The 22,720-nt window shown below is 37.1% G+C and overlaps 1 protein-coding gene across 1 annotated transcript; it reads left to right on the forward strand.

Moving 5' to 3' along the window:
* Positions 1 to 291: 291 nt before the first annotated feature.
* mmp2 (matrix metallopeptidase 2) lies at positions 292 to 19,978 on the forward strand. The gene is made up of 13 exons (XM_036129669.1): positions 292 to 632; positions 836 to 1,062; positions 2,024 to 2,172; positions 4,218 to 4,346; positions 6,314 to 6,487; positions 7,157 to 7,330; positions 8,015 to 8,188; positions 8,454 to 8,609; positions 8,716 to 8,842; positions 15,949 to 16,085; positions 16,602 to 16,761; positions 17,069 to 17,178; positions 18,844 to 19,978. The coding sequence occupies exons 1-13, from the start codon at positions 480 to 482 to the stop codon at positions 18,945 to 18,947; spliced, it is 1,974 nt and encodes a 657-aa protein (XP_035985562.1). The 5' UTR covers positions 292 to 479; the 3' UTR covers positions 18,948 to 19,978.
* Positions 19,979 to 22,720: the final 2,742 nt, after the last annotated feature.

Consider the following 22,720-nt stretch of genomic DNA (forward strand, 5'->3'; position numbering starts at 1 on the left):
CCAGTAGGGGTATGCGTTTAGGGGCAAATACATCGTTTCCATCCTGGAAATCAGTGTTTAATCATTGTGAAGCATTTATCTCAGCTGTGTTTGGGCATTTTTTGCGTGCAGATTGCATTAACCGCTTTTCCGTCGTCTCAAATGAAAGCCTTTCCTTCACTTTTTTTTTTTTTTTATTTTTTTTATTTTTTTTTGGTTTTCGAATGATCTTGAGGGCTACATCGCCTACTACCAAAAATGCATCACTCCCCCGCTCCAACTCAGCCTGGAGACTGCGCAGAAAGCGTCGGAGGGAGAGAGAAAAAAAAGTGCATGTGCAAGCTCAACTTAGAAAGTTCATGCAGCGGCTGTGCAGGACGTCCCGCTAAAGGGGAAAACTCTGCAGACGAGAAAAAGCAGCACAAGGCGGCGGACTGAAAGCAACAACCGCTTCGAAGCAGCTTCTTCCACCAAACCCAGAGGAGCGCTGCCCTGTGAAAATGGGCTTTCCGACGATATTTAGCTGTCGTCGGTTCATTCTAAAAGTGTTTTTGCTTCAGTTCATCGCCTTTCAAGCAACAAATGCTCGTCCATCTCCCATAATCAGGTTTCCCGGAGACGATTCCCCGAGAACAGACAAAGAAGTTGCTCTGGTGAGTTTTTTTTTTTTGTTTTTTTTTAATTATTATTTGTTTTTACAAATGTACCCAAAAGTTGTTGAAAAAAAAGATTTGCTTGTATACACACGAATCGTCGCGTGACACTTACCCTGTTGTTTTGTTTTTAGTCTAATTAATTTTTTTTTAATTAAAATTTACATAATTATATTTTTTTTAATCTTGCTCCTCTCCTGTAGCACTATCTGAATAAGTTTTATGGATGCCCACAAGACAGATGCAACCTTATGGTGCTCAAGGACACGTTGAAGAAAATGCAGAAGTTCTTCTCCTTACAAGAAACTGGAGAAATTGATGCCAAAACGGTGGAGATCATGAAAAAGCCCCGCTGCGGTGTCCCAGATGTGGCCAATTACAACTTCTTCCACAGGAGACCCAAGTGGCAGAAGAAGGAAGTTACCTACAGGTCAGACCCTTAGTACAATATATATATATATATATATATATATATATATATATATATATATATATATAGCCAGGATTCCATTCATACATGTATTCTATAGCCTTTCAGATATGAAGGGTTTCAGTGTGAAATGTTTGTATCATCCCCAGAACAAAGCAAAATAACTTGTGAATAAAGATGGTAAGAGATTGTCATTGTGTTTTAATGGTCACTTTTTACTGATTTGTGCATATTCTGGTAAAATGGCATTTGGCAACACCTTGAAAGTAGGAAATGTATGTATTATCTACTTTAAAACAGTGCTTTTCTCAAACAGTTGAATACCAAAGTGCTTATCAACTCAGAAAGGAGTTAGGAAAAGAGACACATGTTGGCTATTCCATTGTCATTGTTACCGTATGTTACTTGTCTTAATCTCACTAAAAAGCTTTAGACAAGTCAAAGCATTTGAGATGTAACTGTAAAAACTCCCCCTAAGCCTCCTTTTACCCCCGCCCCCTTCCAAAACAGTCTGAAGTGCTGGTATTTTTCTTCTCCAATAACCAGCATTCCTACGCAGTATGTGTCAAGAACCTTGCTATGATCCTACTTTAGGTTCACAATATAGTTGAGTTTAGTTTACTTATAAAAGCGGTTTTATGTGCCATGGTCATTACAGGCCCCCTAGATTGTGTTTGTACAGAAGACTGCAAGGCAAAAACAATTGCATTTACTGCAAGTCTTACATGGTTCCAAACAAATAGACATGGTAGATCGGTCCAGTAAATTGTGGGTTTCTTGGTGACGTTCAGGAGTTTCAGGAAACGCTTTCACAGATGACTCATACTGTCCAGCTTTTGTGCCATAATCTTGGAAAGAGAGGAAAGCTCTGGGACATTTTCACATGATATTCTTTCTTTTCATGGAATTTGTCTGCATTTAGAATCTCATGCTAAATTACCATGTTGTCATTTCTTTGTAGAATCCTGGGCTATACTCCTGACCTGGATGAGGAGGTCATAAATGATGCTTTCTACAGAGCCTTTAAAGTATGGAGTGATGTCACACCACTTTCTTTCACCCGCATTATGGATGGAGAGGCTGACATCATGGTTAATTTTGGCCGCAATGGTATGCTATGTATTTAAATATAAACTATGTTTGATATACCTAATATATACAGTATTTTTCAGCCTATAAGTAACACTTTTTTCATAGTTTGGCTGATCCTGCAGCTTATCTTCAGGTGTGACTTATATATCAAATTTAAATAGTAATTCATATTAACCAGTATGAACCAAGGAGTAAACATTACTGTCTATAGCCACAAGAGCTATCGCTAGGCTTGTGAAAACTACCCTGCTCCTGTACCGATTTAAAAAATAATTGAAACATCAACGTATACACAACAAAGAGTGAACACGTTTTGCTGTTTCAGTCTACATTCACGCAGTGGATCGTTGCGGAGTGCAGCTCGAAGGGCCCAGACCAGGACAGAACCCTGTTATTGGGCTGTCCATGAAGCTAATAACGCCTAGCACTAGTTTAAAGGTCCATTGTCCAGGTGGTTTACAACTTCCCTGATGCACCTCAGCTATATGTTGTTCTGAAACATCCGTGTCGTACTGTTATCTTAGCGCATAGCACCGTTACGCTAGCAGTCTAATTTAGGCATCTTTGTAATTTAATAAATTGGTTTACCAGAATAAATACTCTTGGATTGTGTGAAATAAATGTTTAAATAAATGCATATAGTCCGGTGCGACATATATGCTTTTTTTCGTCTTTATGACGCATTCTTTTGAACAATGCGACTTATATTGTGAAGCGACACATAGTCCGAAAAATACGGTAATCTGGATTTTTGTATCCCTCAGGACTCTAGAGTGCAACAAATTTGGCCACTCATGTTACCTAATTTCTAAAACAGAATCTGAGGTCGCACCAGAGCAACCAGCGGTTCAAATGAAAACAAAATAAAAAATAACAAATTTAAATACAAACTAGATTTATGCAATGTCATTGCATGAAATAAAATCATATTATTTATGCTATTTCCACAACACTGTAATTTCTGCCTCTACCTGGATGTGTCTCGCAGTGGAGTTTCCACCTGATGTCAGTGGTGGGCACAAACGCTATAATCCATAGATAATTGCGGAGATAACTTTTTGTTCACACAAAGTTAACTGTTTGCGGACCAGTTAGCTTCCACTATATTGGGTTTTGATACCGGTAAATGCTCAAACAACCAAAATATTATTTATATATATATATATATATATATATATATATATATATATATATATATATATATATATATATATATATATATATACATAGCAGCAGATCCATGTTTGATTTGAAACAAAATGTATTTAAATATAGAATTACCCTCCCTCAGCAATAGATGTATGTTTAAACAGAAAAATTACTCTTTTAAATAATATATTTCAGGAGTAGCAGATTATATTATCTTTTAATATTGTGTTAAAGCTCAGTGAAGTACTCTAAGTACCAACAGTTTTTCGCCAAGTTCTGGCAAAATTGTTTTAAATAGTGTGTCTATACACAGTGATTTAAAAAACTAAACTAAAGTAAAGCTGGTATACTGCAGTCTTAAATGGGATTTAGGTTCACCTAACTTTTGTGCTACCGCGCCTTTGAAAAAAAAATTATGTGCACTAGTGCACCCAGAGCAAAAAGTTAGTCTAGAGTCCTGTCCCTTCACAATAACAGTTTAAGCACCTCCCTATCCAGAAGACAGCTAAGCAAAGGTTCAGATGCCTGTAGACTGCTCGCATCGGACCAATAACACACAACTTTTCATGGTGACTCTGCACCCAACCATCCTATATTTAGGGAGCACATAATAAAACGGTGGGAACTGTGGTGTTTGCACAACTCATTCCAGCCATTCTAGCTAAAATAAGCCCTTGATATTTACTTACAGTGTTGTAATACCAACCTGTCTGGCCAAAGACAAACCCCCTTGGAGAAAGAATCTGGTGATTACAGTGAAAGACAAACATAACTACTTCAAGAGACATACAATTATTGTCATGGGGAGTATAATAATAATAATAATAATAATAATAATAATAATAATAATAATAATGTGAGAAAAATAAGTTCCTTACAAAGTATCTAATCTTATACCAATGTGTTATCAACAGAACATGGAGACGGTTATCCTTTTGATGGAAAAGATGGCCTCTTGGCCCATGCCTTTGCTCCTGGACCAGGAATTGGAGGAGATTCCCATTTTGATGATGATGAGCAGTGGACCTTAGGAGAGGGCCAAGGTAATAAAGTATTCTCTGCGTTTTTTTTCCCAGTTATTTTTTTTTAAATTCTGTTAAAGATACAGGGTGATCAGAAAATCTCTTTTCTTTTACAAAATTACAAATTTGCTCAAAAGTTCCATGGTAGGTTTAGATAACAATAGGGGAGGGGATCGAGTTTCTGAACCTGAACGTTTTTCTCCCAAAATTTCATTTTCTGGAATCCCTCAATATACCCCAGCTGAGTGTTTTCTGTTTTCTTGTACTTGTCGAATCTTTTCACCCTCCGCTGAGTTTGTCACACTACCTATAGCACAACACTGTTACCCATATTTACATAATAAAACAAATTAATCGAAAGACTCTTTTAAAACGGTATTTATTAGTATGTCTTGACATTAAGTTTAGCATTATATTCTTCAGCTAGCGTATGTTCTTACATTTCCAGCTGTTTCTGCAATGCTATTACTTTAAGCACAACATTTATATTATGATCTTTAATAAAACGTAGTCTATCCATTCAGCCTTGTTAGTACACTTTTATTTAGATAATCCTAAATGTCTTTTAAAGCACATGTGAATTGGACTTCATGAAAGATAGATTGTTTTTGTAAATATATACTTTTTGAGGTACCTACTTATTTATTACCAGGTCGCACAAACCATAGCATGCAAATAGTGAAACATCTCATGAAAATTGTACCTTTGAGCTTGAGCTTACCTTATCACTTTTTTATGGTTCATTCCAAGTTTTCTCATGTAGAACAGAAAATTATAAGATAAAGAGTTGATTTTTCTAAAGTTTTGATGCATGAATTATTATCTAAATCAGGATTGATGATCAAGGATACTTTTAGGGCAGGTAAACTTTAAAAATTGTGTCACTCAAAACTTTATGTTATTGTAGCAAACTGTAAATTATGCAGGCTTCTGTATCTACTTGCATTTAAAGCGAGAATAGAGAGAGCTTTGGTTAGGATTGCACAGCCATAACTTCTGTTTATTTTACAGTAGTCTGACTGTGACACCAACTCAAAATCGCCTCTGCCAGATAAACTATTTACTTTTCCAAATGCCCATTTTATTCAAGTATTTAAAACACTGTTAAACACTTTAAGATTCAATATGACTGAATCAGATGTTGTATAACAATGGTACTAAATACTTTTGTCAAAAAGTTTAAAGCTTTTGGAAAATATGAGCTGCAAATAAATTTTAATTGGGTGATGATTGAAGTAAAATGCTGGGAATATTCAGCCACCCTGGGGTAGATTTCTACATTTGCAACCTGACTAAGCCTTGGTACTTACAAATAAAAGAACTGGGTAAAGCATTGGCCACAGGAAAATAGCCTGGTTCCTGCAGTGGAAAAAAAAAATCTTTGCTGTAGATTTTCCCAAAATGCTCACGCGTGGTAGGTTTCTCCATTAACAATTAAAAATAAAAAAAAAATAAAAATGCTAAAGTAGCACTACTGGTTAATTTGCCTGCTCTTATATATTGGGTGAAATTTTTAAATTGATAATCTTAAATCAGCTTTCAGCTACGTTGTTAATCTTTGTCTGAATTTACTGGCACCTAATTTCTGTAGTGGAAGCCATTTGGAAGATGATTAGAAGAATTAGAATCTTGACTGCAAACATTTTGGAATTACACTCAGTGACCCAGATAGACTTGCTCCAAGTTTTATTCATTAATACTTGACTTTTGTCTTGATATCTTATAAGTCTATTTATAAATCTTTATTATAAATGTGCTTTTCTTTGATATTGGTGTATTATAATCATATTTTACTACACTCTTAACTTTTTTCTGTCTCATTTTAAAGCATTTATCTATTGTTTTTTTTTCTTTTTTTTTGCAGATTTCTGGATTGGTTTCTTATAATTAGCAGCTTAACTTAAGATTTGTAACTTTGGAGATAATTGATGTTATGTGAATAAGCTAGTAGAGTTAATACGTGATTAAAGGGCTTTTTTTTTCTACAGTGGTGAAAGTGAAGTTTGGCAATGCTGATGGAGAGTTCTGTAAATTCCCCTTCCTGTTCATGGGCACCGAGTACAAAACCTGTACGTCTCAGGGTCGAGATGACGGATTCCTGTGGTGCTCCACCACCTACAACTTCGATGAAGATGGCAAATATGGCTTCTGCCCTCATGAATGTAAGCTTGCACACTGTGCGATCATAAAGGTTTGGCAGATTCTTCTGACATATATAGGGTTTGATTCTCTCAGCAGTCATTATTTTGTTTATTATTATTTTTCTACCTCAGCAACTCTGTTGGTAAATCATAGATGCATTTCAAACTTTAAAACAATCTAAATACAAGGATTCCTACTTTCACAACTCTTCTGTGGTTTTGGACAGGAAGAAAGTAGGTTGAACTGTATGCCAGGAAAGCATGTTATTGTCTTGCTTTGGAGTGAATTATGGAACACTTCCTTTCCAAGTTTCTGCCCCACTTTAGAGCACCACGCTTTACTAATCACTTTGTTCATCTCTAGTGTTCATAGTATAAGCATTGGTGCATACCTGGTCCAACCAACTCCTAAAGTACACGTGTACTAAGTTGTTTTCGACAACGTGAACATGTCTGAGCACTGTTTGCCTAAAGTTCTTTATTTTTTTTTAAGATCTTACTAATATTGACGTGGAAAAGGTTTGTTCGTATTTTGTCTTCTCTTTGGGTCCTTTGTCTTACATTCTCTCTCATGGCATGTTGCACAGAGGCTTTCGTCTTGTCCTCATAAACAGTTACCGTTTGTGATCTCTTTTGGGCACATCAAATCAAGCACAAAGCTTAACTGTACTCGTTCTGCTTCTTTTCCAGTACTTTTCACCATCGGTGGTAATGGAGATGGCGCGGCTTGTAAATTCCCCTTCAACTTCCAGGGGGAAAGCTATGACAGCTGCACCACTCAGGGCAGGGATGATGGATACCGCTGGTGTGCCACCACTGAGGACTATGACCGTGACAAAACCTATGGCTTCTGCCCTGAAACTGGTAGGCGTTGTCATCTGCTCCCCGATATCCACGGCATGCATCAACACACTATTGAGGAATCTTGAATTTCACAGGTCTTTTTTTAGGTGGCAGTGACAACTACATGTGATTGCACACTGTTTTGAGGCTCCTCTTTTTGTGTCTGTTAAAGTGGATACAGTCTAAGTTACTTTTGTGTTTATCATCATGGGTGTTGCGTAATGCTTTTCCATTGTTGCCGTGCAAGAATTCCCCAGCGTGGGCTTTTCTTCCTTACTTGTGGTTGATCACAGTTGATCTGTTTTACTTTCCATTCACATATTTTTAGGATTTGAGAGAGAGAGAGAGAGAGAGAGAGAGAGAGAGAGAGAGAAGGTGTGGAGTTAGTTACAGACAGATAATAAAATTTTTCTTTGTTGCTTCAACACTCTGGCTTTAAAAGACAAATAAGACTCCGCAGAATCAATAAAAACGGGGATGCAAAAAAAACCGGGGATCCCTTAAAGATAAATACATTGTGGTGGGGCTTTTTTTTATTGTGTTCCTCATGTGGATTCGCTGATGGCATTAACTGTGTTGTGCCCGTTGCTTTTCGCTTCATCCACACTTGTTGAAACACACTTTGGCATTTGACTCAGTTCATAAAAGTTTATAGTGTTCTGCACACACACACACACCTCTAAAATATTTCCCTGTGGTTTTCAGCAATGTCAACAGTGGGAGGAAATTCAGAGGGAAGCCCCTGTGTCTTTCCTTTCACCTTTCTTGGAGACAGCTATGATTCCTGCACTTCCTCTGGACGCAGTGATGGGAAGATGTGGTGCGCTACCACGAAGAACTACGATGATGACCGGAAATGGGGTTTCTGTCCAGACCAAGGTGTGGTAGTTTTGACAAATAGTACTTGTAGACTTTTGTTGTTATACTTTTGAGGAATTAACAACTATAAAGACCACATAAAACAAATAATGATTATCTCTGAATCAAGTTTACTTGCTAGAAGGTCACACAAAAACAGCAAGCTGCATAAATGTAGACAACTGTAAAGGAAACTCTGGACATTCCAATGATAAATTTCCCTACTTTACCTTGAAACCCAATAACAGATGACTTTGTTGACTTTTTCAATCCAAATTGATTTCAGGCTATAGCTTGTTCCTGGTGGCAGCCCATGAGTTCGGTCACGCCCTTGGTTTGGAGCATTCTCAGGACCCAGGAGCTCTGATGGCTCCCGTTTATACTTTTACCAAAGACTTCAGACTTTCTCACGATGACATCCAAGGCATCCAAGAACTCTATGGTGAAAAGAAATTAATACCATTTCCAAAAAACACAAAATGCATTTCTTAACTGAGGACGAAACAGACTAGAGGTAAAGTAAATGTTCCTGGTTTATCCAACAACAGGTGTGCCAACCGACAAGCCTTTGCCTCCAACCCAGGGTCCTGTCACTCCAATGGACCTTTGTAAGGAACCAGTTGTCTTTGATGCTGTCGCACAAATTAGAGGAGAGACCTTTTTCTTCAAGGACAGGTAATAGTTAAAATATAACATGCTACATATATTAAGATGACTATGTTTTCATATTGAAATTAAAGGCCAAAAAAGGAAGCAGCCCTGTATAATCAATAGACATTGTGAGTTCTAGACGTTGTAATATTAATAAATGTAGGAAATACTTTGTGCAAATTTGATTAAATAATAAATAAATAATAATATAACTTATAAAATAATAATAACACATTTCATCTATATCAATGTACATAAATCACTTCCATAATCTGTCACATGAACTGTCAAAAATATTTAAGAAAAGTTCTGAAGGATAATTTAATGATTATTTTACACATCTAATGAAGCAAGGTGATTCTGGATATTTCTTCAAACTACAATGCAGTTGATGAGTGTAAATAATTACCCTTTGTCAAGAATTACATTTATTTTTATATTTAACACAAAAAATAAAACAAAAATGCTAACACTGATTCTACTACATAACTACTAAAATTTGAGTTTATGAATATGAAACAAATTAGTAAAACATTATTTAAGATGATGGAATCTTAAACTTTTACTGGTGTTTCTCTGGAGTTAAAAAATTAGGCTTGGGCCTACGATTCTCTTCTAGGACTTGATAGTAAATTTGAGGGGAAAGTGCGGGAAAGAAAAAGGCAAAATTAAAAGTGTCCATCTGAAAACATCAGTTTCACAACACGATAGCCACCAGGATACAATAAGATAAGAGAGTGCCTACTTTGTCACACAGTCAGAATGTTGATTCACCCACAAATTTAATAGATCACTACGGGGCTGTGGCTCCCACAGTCCCCTTTTTATGCTCAGCCGACAGAGGAATCACAGTTCAGCAACTGTAAATGCCAGAGAGGTCACTGTGACTTGGAGATAGGGGCTGGCTTATCTGAAAGAGGCCGTTGGATCTTTGGATGGTTGTTATATGTCAGAAAAGTGGAGGAAAACTAAACAAACCTTGTTGGAAGTTTACACAACTAAACATACAGTGCTATAAAACAATTGTTGCTGTCAAATGTTTTGCCCAGGCTTTCCCTTTGCCTGGGCAAAACCATATTATTAGTTTTTGGGTTCTCTCTGTTTCTTTCCTGTGAGAATTCCATCTCTGGGCAGCTTCTGGGCTAAGACACCTCATTAAAAAATTATATATGCATTTTGGTAGATCTGTGAACACATCACATTTCAACAGATAATAAAACAAATGCCATTCTACCATTGTTTCTGTTTTTTTTTTTTTTTTTTTACCACATTGTTTCAGCTTCTAAATTGACAGAGATGTAAATGCATATGAAACATTTTCTCATGTTGGAACTTATTTAAAGTCAACTAAGTATGGATTATTACTTTTAAAGCAGTACAATTCATAAAAAAATACTCACGGGCATTCAGATTTTTTTAAGCATAACGCTTTTCAGGTTCATGTATGTTTAGAGTCAATATGGTATTAGTGTGGTTAAGGAGGTTTGTGGCTAATTGCTAGAGTGTCTCAAGGTCTTCTTTAAGAGGTGAGGGTTAAAAGTCTGTTAAAATTAGATTTGGGTATTAATGGTCACTATCAATGGTGGATTTTGCAAGAATGGCACTCTAGGGGTCCCACACATTTTGCTGCCCCCAAGTCCCGCTACTGTGTACGTTGTGAAAATGTAATTTCCTAAAATTTCCCATAAAAATTGGGTTAGATAATTGGGTTATCTAAAGGCACCAATTAGATGTGCCAGCTGAAAGATGATAAGAAATCACGGGGTAACTGCAGGGCCACTTCACTTGGGTCCTGTGTGATTGACAGGAAACCGAGCCTGACCTCCATATTCTCAAGAACAAACGGGGGGGGCTCCTACTCAACACGTGGCCATGTCAGCTCTGCATTGATTACACATGTGTGAAAGCAACATAAAAAGGGTGCAAATGGCAGAACATTTTTACAAGCTGCTTGTGCGTCCTTCTACTGCAACCCTGGACAACTGCCTTTAAGGTCCATGTAAAAAAAAAAACGCCACTAGTCACAGCATAAGTGAAATAAGACCCTTAGAAAAGTGCAAGCTCTACTTAAGCTGTTTTTCTACTTTTTAGTGAACCAGATAAAAAAAACCCCACAAATGCAGTAGACGGCTTAGGACAATATGGGTTTATGTCAAAACTCACCAGATGTTTGAGCTTTGGTTCACAAAAACTCCCCAACAGTCAGATTGAGATGTTATATTGATTTGCTGTTTAATTACACTGTAACCCTGTGGTTTAAATGAATATGAGATTTAGCAGGGAGAGAAAAACAAGCTTCTCCTCTTCCTGCGTAATCACAAACAAAATAGTAATTAGTCATCCACACAGTCTATAATCCTGTCCTCCACCGGCGCCAGTGCATTTAATGTTTTTTAAAGCTCAAGCAGAGAATCTGTATAAGTAAATTCATAAAGTAAAAATGGTCTGGCCAATGGTCTTTTTGGGTCCTTGCATTATCATGGCAGAAAGGTGAGCACAAAATGTTTTTTTTTTTTTTTTTTGCATCCCCCTTATTGTAAACTGTTAGTGGACGACATTTTTTTTGGCATTGAGTTCTGGGGGGGGGATCATCTTATCTGTTGGTTGTCTCACATGCTAATCATTGTTACATGCTCTTCTAATGCAAATGTGCATGCTTGTTTCTTCCTAGTTTCCTCTGCACGTGCACACTTCTAGTGTTTATGCATCCAGTGAGCTTCAGTCTCACCGTGTACTTTGAAAATGGCTGCGAGTTGCAAAAAGCAAACTGTCTTCCAAGTTTATAAGAACAAGGGGAAGGCCTGAGAAGAAAGAAATAAGACCAGAGTGTATTTGGGAGATTCTTTCATGCAATCCCCCTGAGGGATGGAAGAGCAGATATGGTCTTGCACATGCGCAGTTATTCAAACGGTGACTTATTACCCGCATTTCTGGAAATATCATCCACTGTACCTTTAAGGAATTGGTAGGAAACACAAAGGCCATTGTATATCTATCAACATTTGGGTAATGGGCGGGAAAAAACCCCAGAAAGAAATAAACTATGGTCTTGTTAATAGATCCTGCTTTGTTGCAGAATTACTTTTCTGTTCTCTGTGGGTCTTATCCACAGATTTAAAGCAAGCAGCAGAGCAGCACAGACGCACCGAAGCTCAAAGAGTGCTCTTCGGACCATGAAACTTTGGCTCTGTTGTTTGAAATCAAGCTGAGCTGAAACTTAAATCCCTTCAAAGCTTTAGAGAGCTGACGGTTTAAGACAGGAGAAGAAGGAAAGCAAAGCTGTTTTTACAGCATATGCTTTTACAGCTAAATTCTTTCTTGCTTCATGTTTGACCATGCCTAGAACTTTCATTTTTTTAATTACACAAATGGCCTTCTAGTGTTTTCTAGGTATTTTAGCCCTATTTATTATATAAATGTTGAGTATTTGTACCAATGTACCAAAGACCTAAAGGTGAGGTAAATGTGAGTGCAAGAAAACTGTAAACTGTCAAACTTGTCTTGCCTAATGAGTTGCTTCAACGTTATATTAGCAGTTTATATTGAAGAGTTTGGAACAAGCAACGTTTTATAGCTTAAAAAAAAGACTAATGCTGCCATGCCAGCAGTGCTACAGCTTTGTTTAGTCTTCCATTGTAAAACTGGAGTATTTCTTTATGCTGAATCAGCGCATACATGTTCTCCCACAAATCTCAACATGGTGCTGTGAGTAATACTCCTAGCACTCCCTGAGCACAGCATAAAATTGTGTGTGTCTGTCTAGAGGCTTAAGGAAAACACCATTGTATAGTCAGTTGCATAGAAACAGTTAGAGAAACGTACTGATTAGACTCTTTGCCAGGAACATCTGCTCATGCATTTGGGTACAAGTACATGTATGAATGTTTTCATGATGAAAAAGCTGGCATTTCAGTGCTATTTGATATAGTAATTCCACTAATACTTGCACTCTGACTGACAGGCATAGAAAACACTTTAAAAGAACTAGACCAACTAGAAGAGAAAGACAAAAAACTGCTAAAAACAAAACAAAACCAGGGGAGGTACCTTGTGCTTTTATGCTTATATTATCGATACACACAAGCTCATATTCAACTAGTTGTCTTTGTGGCTAAGAAAGTCCCCTTCTCTTATTTTGCAAAGACATTACATTTTCCTTCGTAATGTGCAGCTTCATGGCAAGCAGAGTGGTGCTCTGTAAGCCTTAGTTACGCCAAACATAGTTTTATAACAAGGGAGGTTTTATAACTGTAACCGGCCCTTGAAGCACAACCTTTGATGATTTATTTTATTGCTGTTAAGGTGTTGTGTATAAACTGATGCCAAACATGATGGGGAAAGAGGGATAAAAAACAGTAAGATAAATAGAGAAAGGACAGAGAGACAAAGAAAATATATAGACAAAAATGACAAAACCAGCTACCAAAAAAATCATCCTCCTATACCCCCAGTCACAATCCTAAGGTGTTTGGTTATTTATTAGTTTTTAGGTTCCTTGGATTGTGCATCTTTCAGTAAGTGTTTGTTTTGTGTATAGTTTACCTGTGTTTCATGCCCTTCTAGTTTCCCACCATCGTTGCCTGCCCTGCATGAATTTCTATTGATGGCCACTCACCTGTTCATTATCCAGTTGATTACTTCCCAGCGTATTCAAGTTCCTATTTTCTGTTCATTAGCTGCAGTTCATCTGTTGACACTACCTGACGTTTGTCAACCTGTCACTGTCCTCAAGTTTTCTGTTATTAAGTATATTATTACTTAATAACTTGATAATTATTCTTCATGATTGCTCGCCATCGCTCTTGCTACACTTGGGGTCCACAACCTCTGCAAATCATGACACCCCCATAGGGAAAACAAAGAAAAACAACCACAAACACCTGCAAAGAGAAAACCAACAGAAAAAAATTTCCAAACAAATAACCCAAAAAAACACAGACAACAACATCACCAGCAGCAAGGGTATAGAACAAAATAATGCATACTAATGGAGAGAACTATAGGGCAACTGTAGTATGAGTGTATGATGGTGTGTGTGTGTCTGTATGTGTGTGTTTGTATGTGTGTGAGCGTGTGTGTGCGTGTATATGAGTGTATGAACATGCAAAATATTTGGTGTAGGTTGTGCAAGAATTGTGCTCATTCATGGGTGCAGAGGGCCACCACAACCCAACCTCCAGGGATCAGGTGCAAACAGACGTGGCAAACAATCCCTGATAAAGATTGCTGTAGCAATAATTATAATATGCTCTGAGGCATTTCAGAACTCTGATTATTATACAAAGCTGCTGTGGCACTATTCTCTGTCTGTTACATACATACTGTGGTTATTACTGTGGAAAGTAGAGCTGCGTCCATAAGACCATAGTCATTGTTTGTCAAATGTAACTATTTACCCATTTACCCTATTTACTCCAACTAGTTACCCCAGTCTATTACAGATAGGCCTTGTGTTTCAGGGGCACAGGAAGATATACTGCTTTAGTTAAATAGCCCACCAGGATTGCCTTTTTATATAACCTGTAGTGTCATACATGCAATCTGATACCCAGCTAAACCAAGCTGTCATTAATTTTTGGGAAACATCAAACTATTGCAAAGCCTAATTCTGATAGATCCTATATACCACGTATATGCACTATTGCTAGATAATTGATGCACTACTGAAATGTTGCTATAGTGATTCAATAATAATGTTACTCATTCTTATTCTGCACTATCCTGACATTTTCTCTGCGCTGATGAATAAAATGACATCACCTTGACATGCTGAACACCAAGGGAGGCTTCTACTGATGGCAGTCTAACTTAATTTAGCTAAAAGTTAGTTAAACCACTTTGAGGTACTGTGTGTAGAACCATCCCTATATTATTAAGTTAGGAAAATAAGCAGTGAGGCATCGCTATCACAGGGAAGTCACTAGTAGCTACTCAAAGTCTGAAAAGTGCATTTTAATAGCTTTCACAAATTCCTTAACATTACGAACCTTGCCTGCAAGTTGAATTCTCGCAGTATTTGTGCGTTCACAAATGCATGAGAATCCATCTTGTAATGCTCCCGCTTTAACTGTTTGTAACCGAACCAAAAGTATTGCAGTATTGTGGTTTAAGGCTTGACATACCTCTGTGACAAAAGCAAGAGCTGCCTAGCCCACAGCCGAACCAACATAAACATGGCAGTGCGGGAGGACGCATGCGTAGCTGCTGCTATCACATCTGGTTTGTCAGAATCCACAATTTCATCTTTGAAAGAAGGACAGCAAGAAGTGCCTTGACGAGCTTACCTTGTTGTGGTTTCTTATGTCGTCTGCTGCTTACATTTTCATTGGATACCATGACTGAATAAAACCAATCATTTGTAGGTTGGCACTAGGTGTCGCTTCATCCAATCAGCTTGGAAAGTTCTGCTGAATGTCCCTCCTTTCCCAAAACAACAGTCCCGAATTGATGATGTGCAGAACGGAGAGTGCTCCACAATATGAATCTGGTTTGCCAAGTTATCACATCACATGTACCATATGCCTGTACTGAGGCTGAGTTTTAACAATGCTTTAATTGCAGCAAATGTAAAATAATTTTGAGAAGAAAAAAAACACAAAAAACAGTCTAATCAGTCCATGCTGCTTCAAACTAAAAGTAATTACAAAATAATAAAAATTAATTTAAATAGTGCTGTAGATAACTCCTAATGTAAGCCTGTTTTCATTTAATAAAAATGAAAAAATTTAAACTTACCCATAAGCCCTCTGCTTTTTATGTGTTCACTTCAAAATGATCAAACTATTTTTTACTATTGGCAACTGATTTTCTGTTTAAAAAATAGGTCAGTGGAAAAGAGTTTGGGGAGCTGTTATTTTGCAGCTGTTTATTGGAAATCCAGGCAAGATAGGTCTTGTTCTGCTGGCGTCTGCAGCCTCAGTTCTAATGAGAACCAGATGCTCATGAATCAGGCCATTGTGGCTGGCTGGCCCAGTGAAGCGCTTGCACTAAACTTCAGAACACACATGCGCACATGCTCTTCCCCCACCTCCAGATCAACCCCTCGCTCTGTCGGTTTTCCTATCAGACTAATTTCTTTCTGGAGCTCGTCTGTTGCACTATAACTCACATACTTGTTCCGTCTCTGCCAGGTTCCTGTTCAGGTCAGTCAACTTCCGAAGCAAACCCACTGGCCCCATGCTAGTGGCCACCTACTGGCCAGACCTGCCCGCGAAGATAGACGCTGCCTATGAAGACCCAGTGGAGGAGAAAACAGTCTTCTTCTCAGGTTTGCAGGAAAACAAAAGTGACTCATGAAACAATCGGTCTTGGTTCTTCTAAATAGTAACCTCTAATCCCTGGGAGCAAATCTTTGTCTTTATAAAATACTTCATAAAGTGTCGTCTTTGCTATTTTACCAGCATTTTACCACTTCATCACCCAACTGTGAAGCCAAAGAGTTGCAGGAATGTGGGCTGTGCGCTCGTTTGCGGTGTGCACTTAAGATATTCCATCATAGTCATTTGTGGTTTTAGAAACATTCTCAGCATTACATTAATATAAAAATATTCTAGAATGTTGGGGAGAGTTGCACAATATATCAACTAGACTTCAAGAGTTTAACTTTATCTGGGAATAGCTTGCAAATAATAATTTGTGTAGATTCAAATAAAATAACTGCATGAATGAAAGGTCCTGCTTATAACACCAACGTGTCCTTTATAAAAGTTATCTTCTTTTACTAAAGCACAATGGTCTGTGAATGACACAAAATCTTCCCTTTGGCTGCCTCCTTTGATCCCAGGTGAGGAGATGTGGATTTACAGAGCCGATGAGCTGGAAAGAGGTTACCCGAAGAGGCTCTCCAGCCTTGGCCTCCCCACAGACGTCCACCAAATTGATGCTGCCTTCAACTTTAGGAAGAACAGGAAGACTTACCTATTTTCTGCAGACAAATTCTGGAGGTGAGAATAGGTTATAACTTATGCATTTATTTGCAAAGCTGCAACCACAATCCCACCCACCTGAGTTTATATGATGTCATAGCCTTTTAAACCGGCACCGGTCTGCATCTGGATTAAATTAGTGTTTGGTTAAGACCTGAACTACACTGTGAACTACTCCACATCTGTTAGTGCTTACACAGCACAGGGATTCGGGTTGTTGACTCACTGTTTTATCAGCAGTCTCTTAGGAAAATATGGGTGTATGCTTCAAATGCCCTACCAAAATGATGCATTTTCATTTGTTATTGTTACTTTTTTTTTACAGATATGATGAAAATAGTAAAGCAATGGACCCTGGCTTCCCGAAACTTATTGCTGACTCCTGGAATGGCATTCCTGATGCCATTGACTCTGCTTTCAGTCTCAATGGAATTGGTAAAACTATATTTTTTAAGTCATATTAAATATATGCAAATCCCTGCTTGGTAGTGTTGTTATGTCCAGTAAATTGGCAGCATATTGAACACACCCATCCTTAAAGAAAAGCAATTTTTAACCTCAGCTTTAATAGTATTACAGTGTGACAATGCTTGGAGCCTACAGCCAAGCTAAAAACAACAAGGGCATTCTGAATTTAGGTTGTTTGCCTGTTTATTATTGCTTATTTTCTGCTGAGGTTGCACAGTGTGTTAGTATGCTGTCATTCTACTGATTAGTTCTTAACATAAACTCCCGCCAAAGTTCATCACGATGTTTGCCAATTATGTCAAGGCACCTTCCTTAGAGAAAATTTTTTTTTATCTTGTGGTGTCTGGATAAAATCTAAAACAATCTTATTGTTATCATCTAGGCCTTCATAGTACCAGAATTATGAAAGTCTACACCAACTTGCAAAGAAATATCACATTTTGATAGAATTTCATGTTTTTTTTTTCCTGCTTAGTACTTAGACAGGCATTTAATTATTCTAAATCTGCAGAAAAATCTCTTCAGCAAGTTTGAAATTCTGTCTCCTAATAGAGCTCAATTCCTAATACACTAGAAGTTGTGCATCTTCACCCGAGTTACACAGTCTTTTAACAGAGGTACAAATTCTCACTCTTCTGGTGTGAGACCCAAGTTTTTTTTTCTCCCACTGCTCATATGCAGTAAATAAGGAAAATGCTGTCTCCAAGTAAGAACTGTTCATCAGCGGCTAACATCGAAGCTAAACACTAAGCTAACCGGATACATAAATGCTAGAAGTGCCTACTACTTTGACTACTTTCAGGATGGAAAGACCATTTTACCCAGAATAACAAAAATTGTTTCTTAACAGGATTACCAACTATTGCTTTAAGGCATTTATTTTTAGGTGCTGTCTCCAAATACATCCACAGGTGTGCCTCTAATTCACTCCGATGTTTTGAATTAACAGAATCAAATGACAGGAAATCATAACCTGGGTCTTTTGATATTATTTAAAGGCATAGAAATCTTGGTGTATGTGAAAATTAAAATTCAATGAAAGCTAAGAAAATTTTAATAAAAAACGTTTCTCTTTGATTTTTCTGGAATTTAGCAAATATAAATACATAGTTTTGATAATTCCAACTGACCTAAAACAGAAAAGGTTTAGCATGAGTAAAAAGAAAACATAATCAGTGTGCTTATAGAGTATATGTAAAAATCTGGTATCATCAACTCTACCTGGAGCTGAATTTTCAGAATTACAAGTAAACATTTTCCTTACAGTCAGCCAAGTGTTCGTGAGGTTTTTGAGGCTATGCAAATTTTGGCCCTGGAGTTTTCCCTTACTGCTCTACTAACATACACTCAAGCATCACAAACACACTTTTATATAAAGCAAGTCTGTAACCATCTACAGAGGTGCCTCTGTGTGCCAGTTAAACAACATATTTCACAGGGACTGATACTCAAATGGATATTGATTGTTTTATTTCATGGAATTGTGATGAAAAAGTTTATAATGTTTTAATAAATTAAAAAACATAATTATTTGATAGTTTTACTTCAGAGCTCCCTTTTTAAGCATGATAATAAAACTTTCTAATGTTTAACCCAAAAAGCATGATGAACATTATGCTTGTCTCTTTGCAGATTACAGCTACTTCTTCAAAGGAAACCACTATTTTAAACTAGAAGACAGCAGTTTGAAGATTGTCAAGTTGGGAGAAATCACAAAGGACTGGCTTGGTTGCTGAACATTTACCAGAATGGTTCACAGCAGGTGATGACGGTCTTGTGAGATCATCAGTGTTTATCGCACACAACTTGGGGTTGCTGCAGTGCACACTGTTATGCGTTTTTATCCTGGCAACTCTGCATGCTTCTGTGGGACACATGTACCTCCAGCCTGTATAACCAGTCTCAGCTTTGTAGAGTAGCATTTAAGACCTTCTACACAGGCTAAATGTATGCAAGTGGTAAATTGCTTTATTTCTGTGATTTTGTTATTGTATGACTTTAATGCACATTTAAAACATATGGACCCCTTTTTTTTATTTTTTATGCCTTTTTTTGTTTGTTTGTTTGTTTTATGGAAGAGAGACATCGGGAATGTCTACACTGCACAGCAGTGCTATTCTGTGCCAAAATATTTTGGCTATTTTTTGAAAATTCTGATTCTAAAAAAAATGTTTTACACCATATGAGGAATGCATACTGACTAGGGATTACTTCTTCATTCAGTGTAACAAAAAAGACAGCTTTATATAAATGTATCAGTTGTGTTAATTTTGCCCATGTGCAAAAAATGTACATGCACAATGTGACCGAGAATGGTGCTTTTAGTAATTGCTTCTTGCATATAATCTTACATATAGTGTGTATTTTATATTTTGTACCTTTGGTTGTATGGGAGTACTTAGCACCATGGATGTTAGAAAGTAGTTTTCAAAAGCTTGTTATTCTTTATTTGGTTAGCACTTTGTATACGGTACACAAGGGAACTGCCCAGAAAGGAGACCAGCTATTGTTGGAATCTCTGTTGCATTTCCCTTCCCTAATGGCGCACACAGATTTACTTGGTAGATAAGGCACAGGTTGCCTCTAGAGGCTATAGGTTTGCTCCACGATGGAACAATAACAAGAATATTGCAGTAGTTTTGTTTACTTCTGTTTTTATATTAAGATTCCTTTTTTTCGGTGTTAACAATATAGTTATTAAGTCTTGTATTTTTTTCTAAAGCTTGTGCACTTTGAAAAACTGTCATCAATAAACGTGGATATTTTATTTCTATATGTTTTTTCAAAAACATAGAACTGACACAATTACAATTCAACACCCCCATGCTTGTAGAATCAGCAACAAAGTAGAAGAACGGTCAAAGCTATTCTTACTGTGCTAAGGATCTTGAATTTCCCATTTTAATAGTGTATCTCATTAAGGATTTTCAGAAAACACTGATGTCTTGAATGGGTACTGAAGTCACAGAGAGAAAAAGATTACACATTTAACATTTTTGCTAATAACAATAGCAATAGCACAGCAATTTACATCATTCTCTAAAGTAACTGCTATTTGACTTTTTTGACTCAGACAGTTGAAGCTTATCAGAAGCTAAGTACTATTTGCATGTGTTTAGCTTCTCAGAAAGTCATGTCGGTGCATGCAATTATTTTAACATTATGTCTTGTTTGTAGCTGTGTGTTAAGTGTGAATCTGTGTGAATTGTGAGCCGGTGTCTCACCAAATTTTCATTATGGACAATTAAGGACAATTACAATTCTTAATTCTTGAAGTCTCCAGAAAATGAGGAGCTAAATTGTGTACTTTTAGTCCAAGTATTAACATTTATAGATACAAGTTATTTTCCACAAAGGACCATCTTTTCTTTTATCTGATTTTTTACAATATTGGACTCATTGTCTTTGTGTTTTTGCCACTGTCACGCCCAAATGTTCCCAGAGTGAGGTAATAAAGGTGTTTCTACTTTATTTTATGGCCCTAACTGACATTTCTGCTCCTGCTTTGTCTAAAGCTCTTCAGATAAGTTAATTGTTGCTCAAGTCAAAAAGACAGGTAGCAGTCAGTTTACTGGATGATGTACTGTAAACTGTAAAATACTGTGCAATTGCATGAATGTACATGACAAACATTTCCAGAGTAGTTAAAGTGTTCAAATAGTTGTTAGCAAAATTGAATCTCTAAGTTATAGAACTGTGCAATTTGCATGGATGTCCAAATTCCCTGAGAAACTAAAGGTATGCAAATAGACATTAGCATGTCAGAGTCACTGTAAATACATCATGATTATAAATCGGATCAGGGGCCTGTTGAACCAGTTGTATGTCTGTAAACATGTAGCATAACATGAACTGGGCTGGTGGTTTATTTGATTCTCAGCTGGGGACGATAGCCCTCACAGCTTTGGGAAAGAAGCTGTTGGTGAGGAAGTCACTGATCCAGGAGCAGAGCGGTGCAGACGATTCTAGGTTGTAAAGCTTCTAGGCCAGCATGTCTGGGAGCACAGTTTTGAAGACTGAGCTGAAGTCCTTGAATAGCATCCTAAATAGGTGTTGGGTTGCTGCAGATGAGTCAGAGCTGTGTGAAGTAACAACAAGACAGCATCCTCTGAAGACCGATTCTCTAGGCGAACTGCTGGTTGTCCAGGCCAACAGGGATGGCGTCCTTGATGTACCTTTGATGATCGTCTCGAAGCACCTCATGATGACAGGGATCTGAGCTACAGGACTGCAATCATTGAGGCAGATGATGGTGGTTGTTGTTTGTTGTTTTTTTGGTACACACACAACGATGGAGGACATAAAAACCCAAAATAAAGCACAAATCTTAATTTTAAAAGCTAAATTGTGTTTGCCAAGATATATTTGATAAAAATACATACTTGCACATGCTAAAATATGCCATGTTTCCTGGAAGCAAAAATACTGTTTAAATGAATTTATAACTAATTTACAAACATTTACATAAAACTACTTTTTAGCTAATGCTTATAGTCTTACAACAAAAGTGACTCAAAGCCCTTGTCACAAAGCCCTTGGACTAGGACTAGGGCAATGATGAAGTCCATAAGGGCGCAATGGGAGCCATCCATTGCACAGCAGTATGGTTTCTCAGGAGAGCAGGTCGTTCAAACTGATCGCTGTGAGAAGCAGAATGGAGAGGTACAGAAGATCTTTTGTCCCGGCCACCATTAGACAGTTTAATGCCTCTTGAAGGACTGCATTTTTATTTTTTATTTCTTTAAATCCAGTTTATGGTTTTATCCCATGTTACAGGTTTTTATCTATGCAATCGGGCAGATGAGTTCCCCCTATCAGGGATCAATAAACTATCTATCTATCTATCTATCTATCTATCTATCTATCTATCTATCTATCTATCTATCTATCTATCTATCTATCTATCTATCTATCTATCTATCTATCTATCTATCTATCTATCTAACAAATGCTTGGTGTTACTTTGGTAGCCTGTAATGGTTCTCAGGATAAAAAAAATTAAATATTGTGTTACTTGCGTATTGGCTATTCATGCGTTCTCCCATTTAACCTAAAATACCAGACCAAAAGTGACCAGGCAAAGCCCTATTAGCAATTCAAGCCAGAACCAGACTTAGAACCAAATTATGCATTGGGTGTAACCCATACATCAACCCAGAAGAGCAGGAAGACACGGAGGAGAACTCGGATTACAGCCTGATTTTAAATAAATACTCTGATCAGTATTTATTTAGTACTCAAAGCCAAATGGTTAAAACTCAGCAGTGCCAGTTAAACCAACATGACAAGGGTTCCCTTTTCAATAAAGATAATGTATTATTTTATAGATAATATGTAGATTATTATTATTATTATTATTATTATTATTATTATTATTATTATTATTATTATTATTATTATTATTATTATTATTATTATTGTTATTGTTATTATTATTTATTTATTTATTTGTATTAATCCAAAAAGTATGGAAAGCAAAATATTGAATAAATACACACCCTACTTGCCA

The sequence above is a fragment of the Fundulus heteroclitus genome, unplaced genomic scaffold (assembly GCF_011125445.2).
Source record: "Fundulus heteroclitus isolate FHET01 unplaced genomic scaffold, MU-UCD_Fhet_4.1 scaffold_199, whole genome shotgun sequence".
NCBI lineage: Eukaryota > Metazoa > Chordata > Actinopteri > Cyprinodontiformes > Fundulidae > Fundulus > Fundulus heteroclitus.

Bases quoted from the DNA above. Each gene is read 5' to 3' on its own strand.
- mmp2 (XM_036129669.1), top strand. From the start codon at position 480: ATGGGCTTTCCGACGATATTTAGCTGTCGTCGGTTCATTCTAAAAGTG. The intron at 8,843-15,948 runs GTAATAGTTAAA...CGTCTCTGCCAG, and splicing joins ACCTTTTTCTTCAAGGACAG to GTTCCTGTTCAGGTCAGTCA. The intron at 16,086-16,601 runs GTTTGCAGGAAA...CTTTGATCCCAG, and splicing joins GAAAACAGTCTTCTTCTCAG to GTGAGGAGATGTGGATTTAC.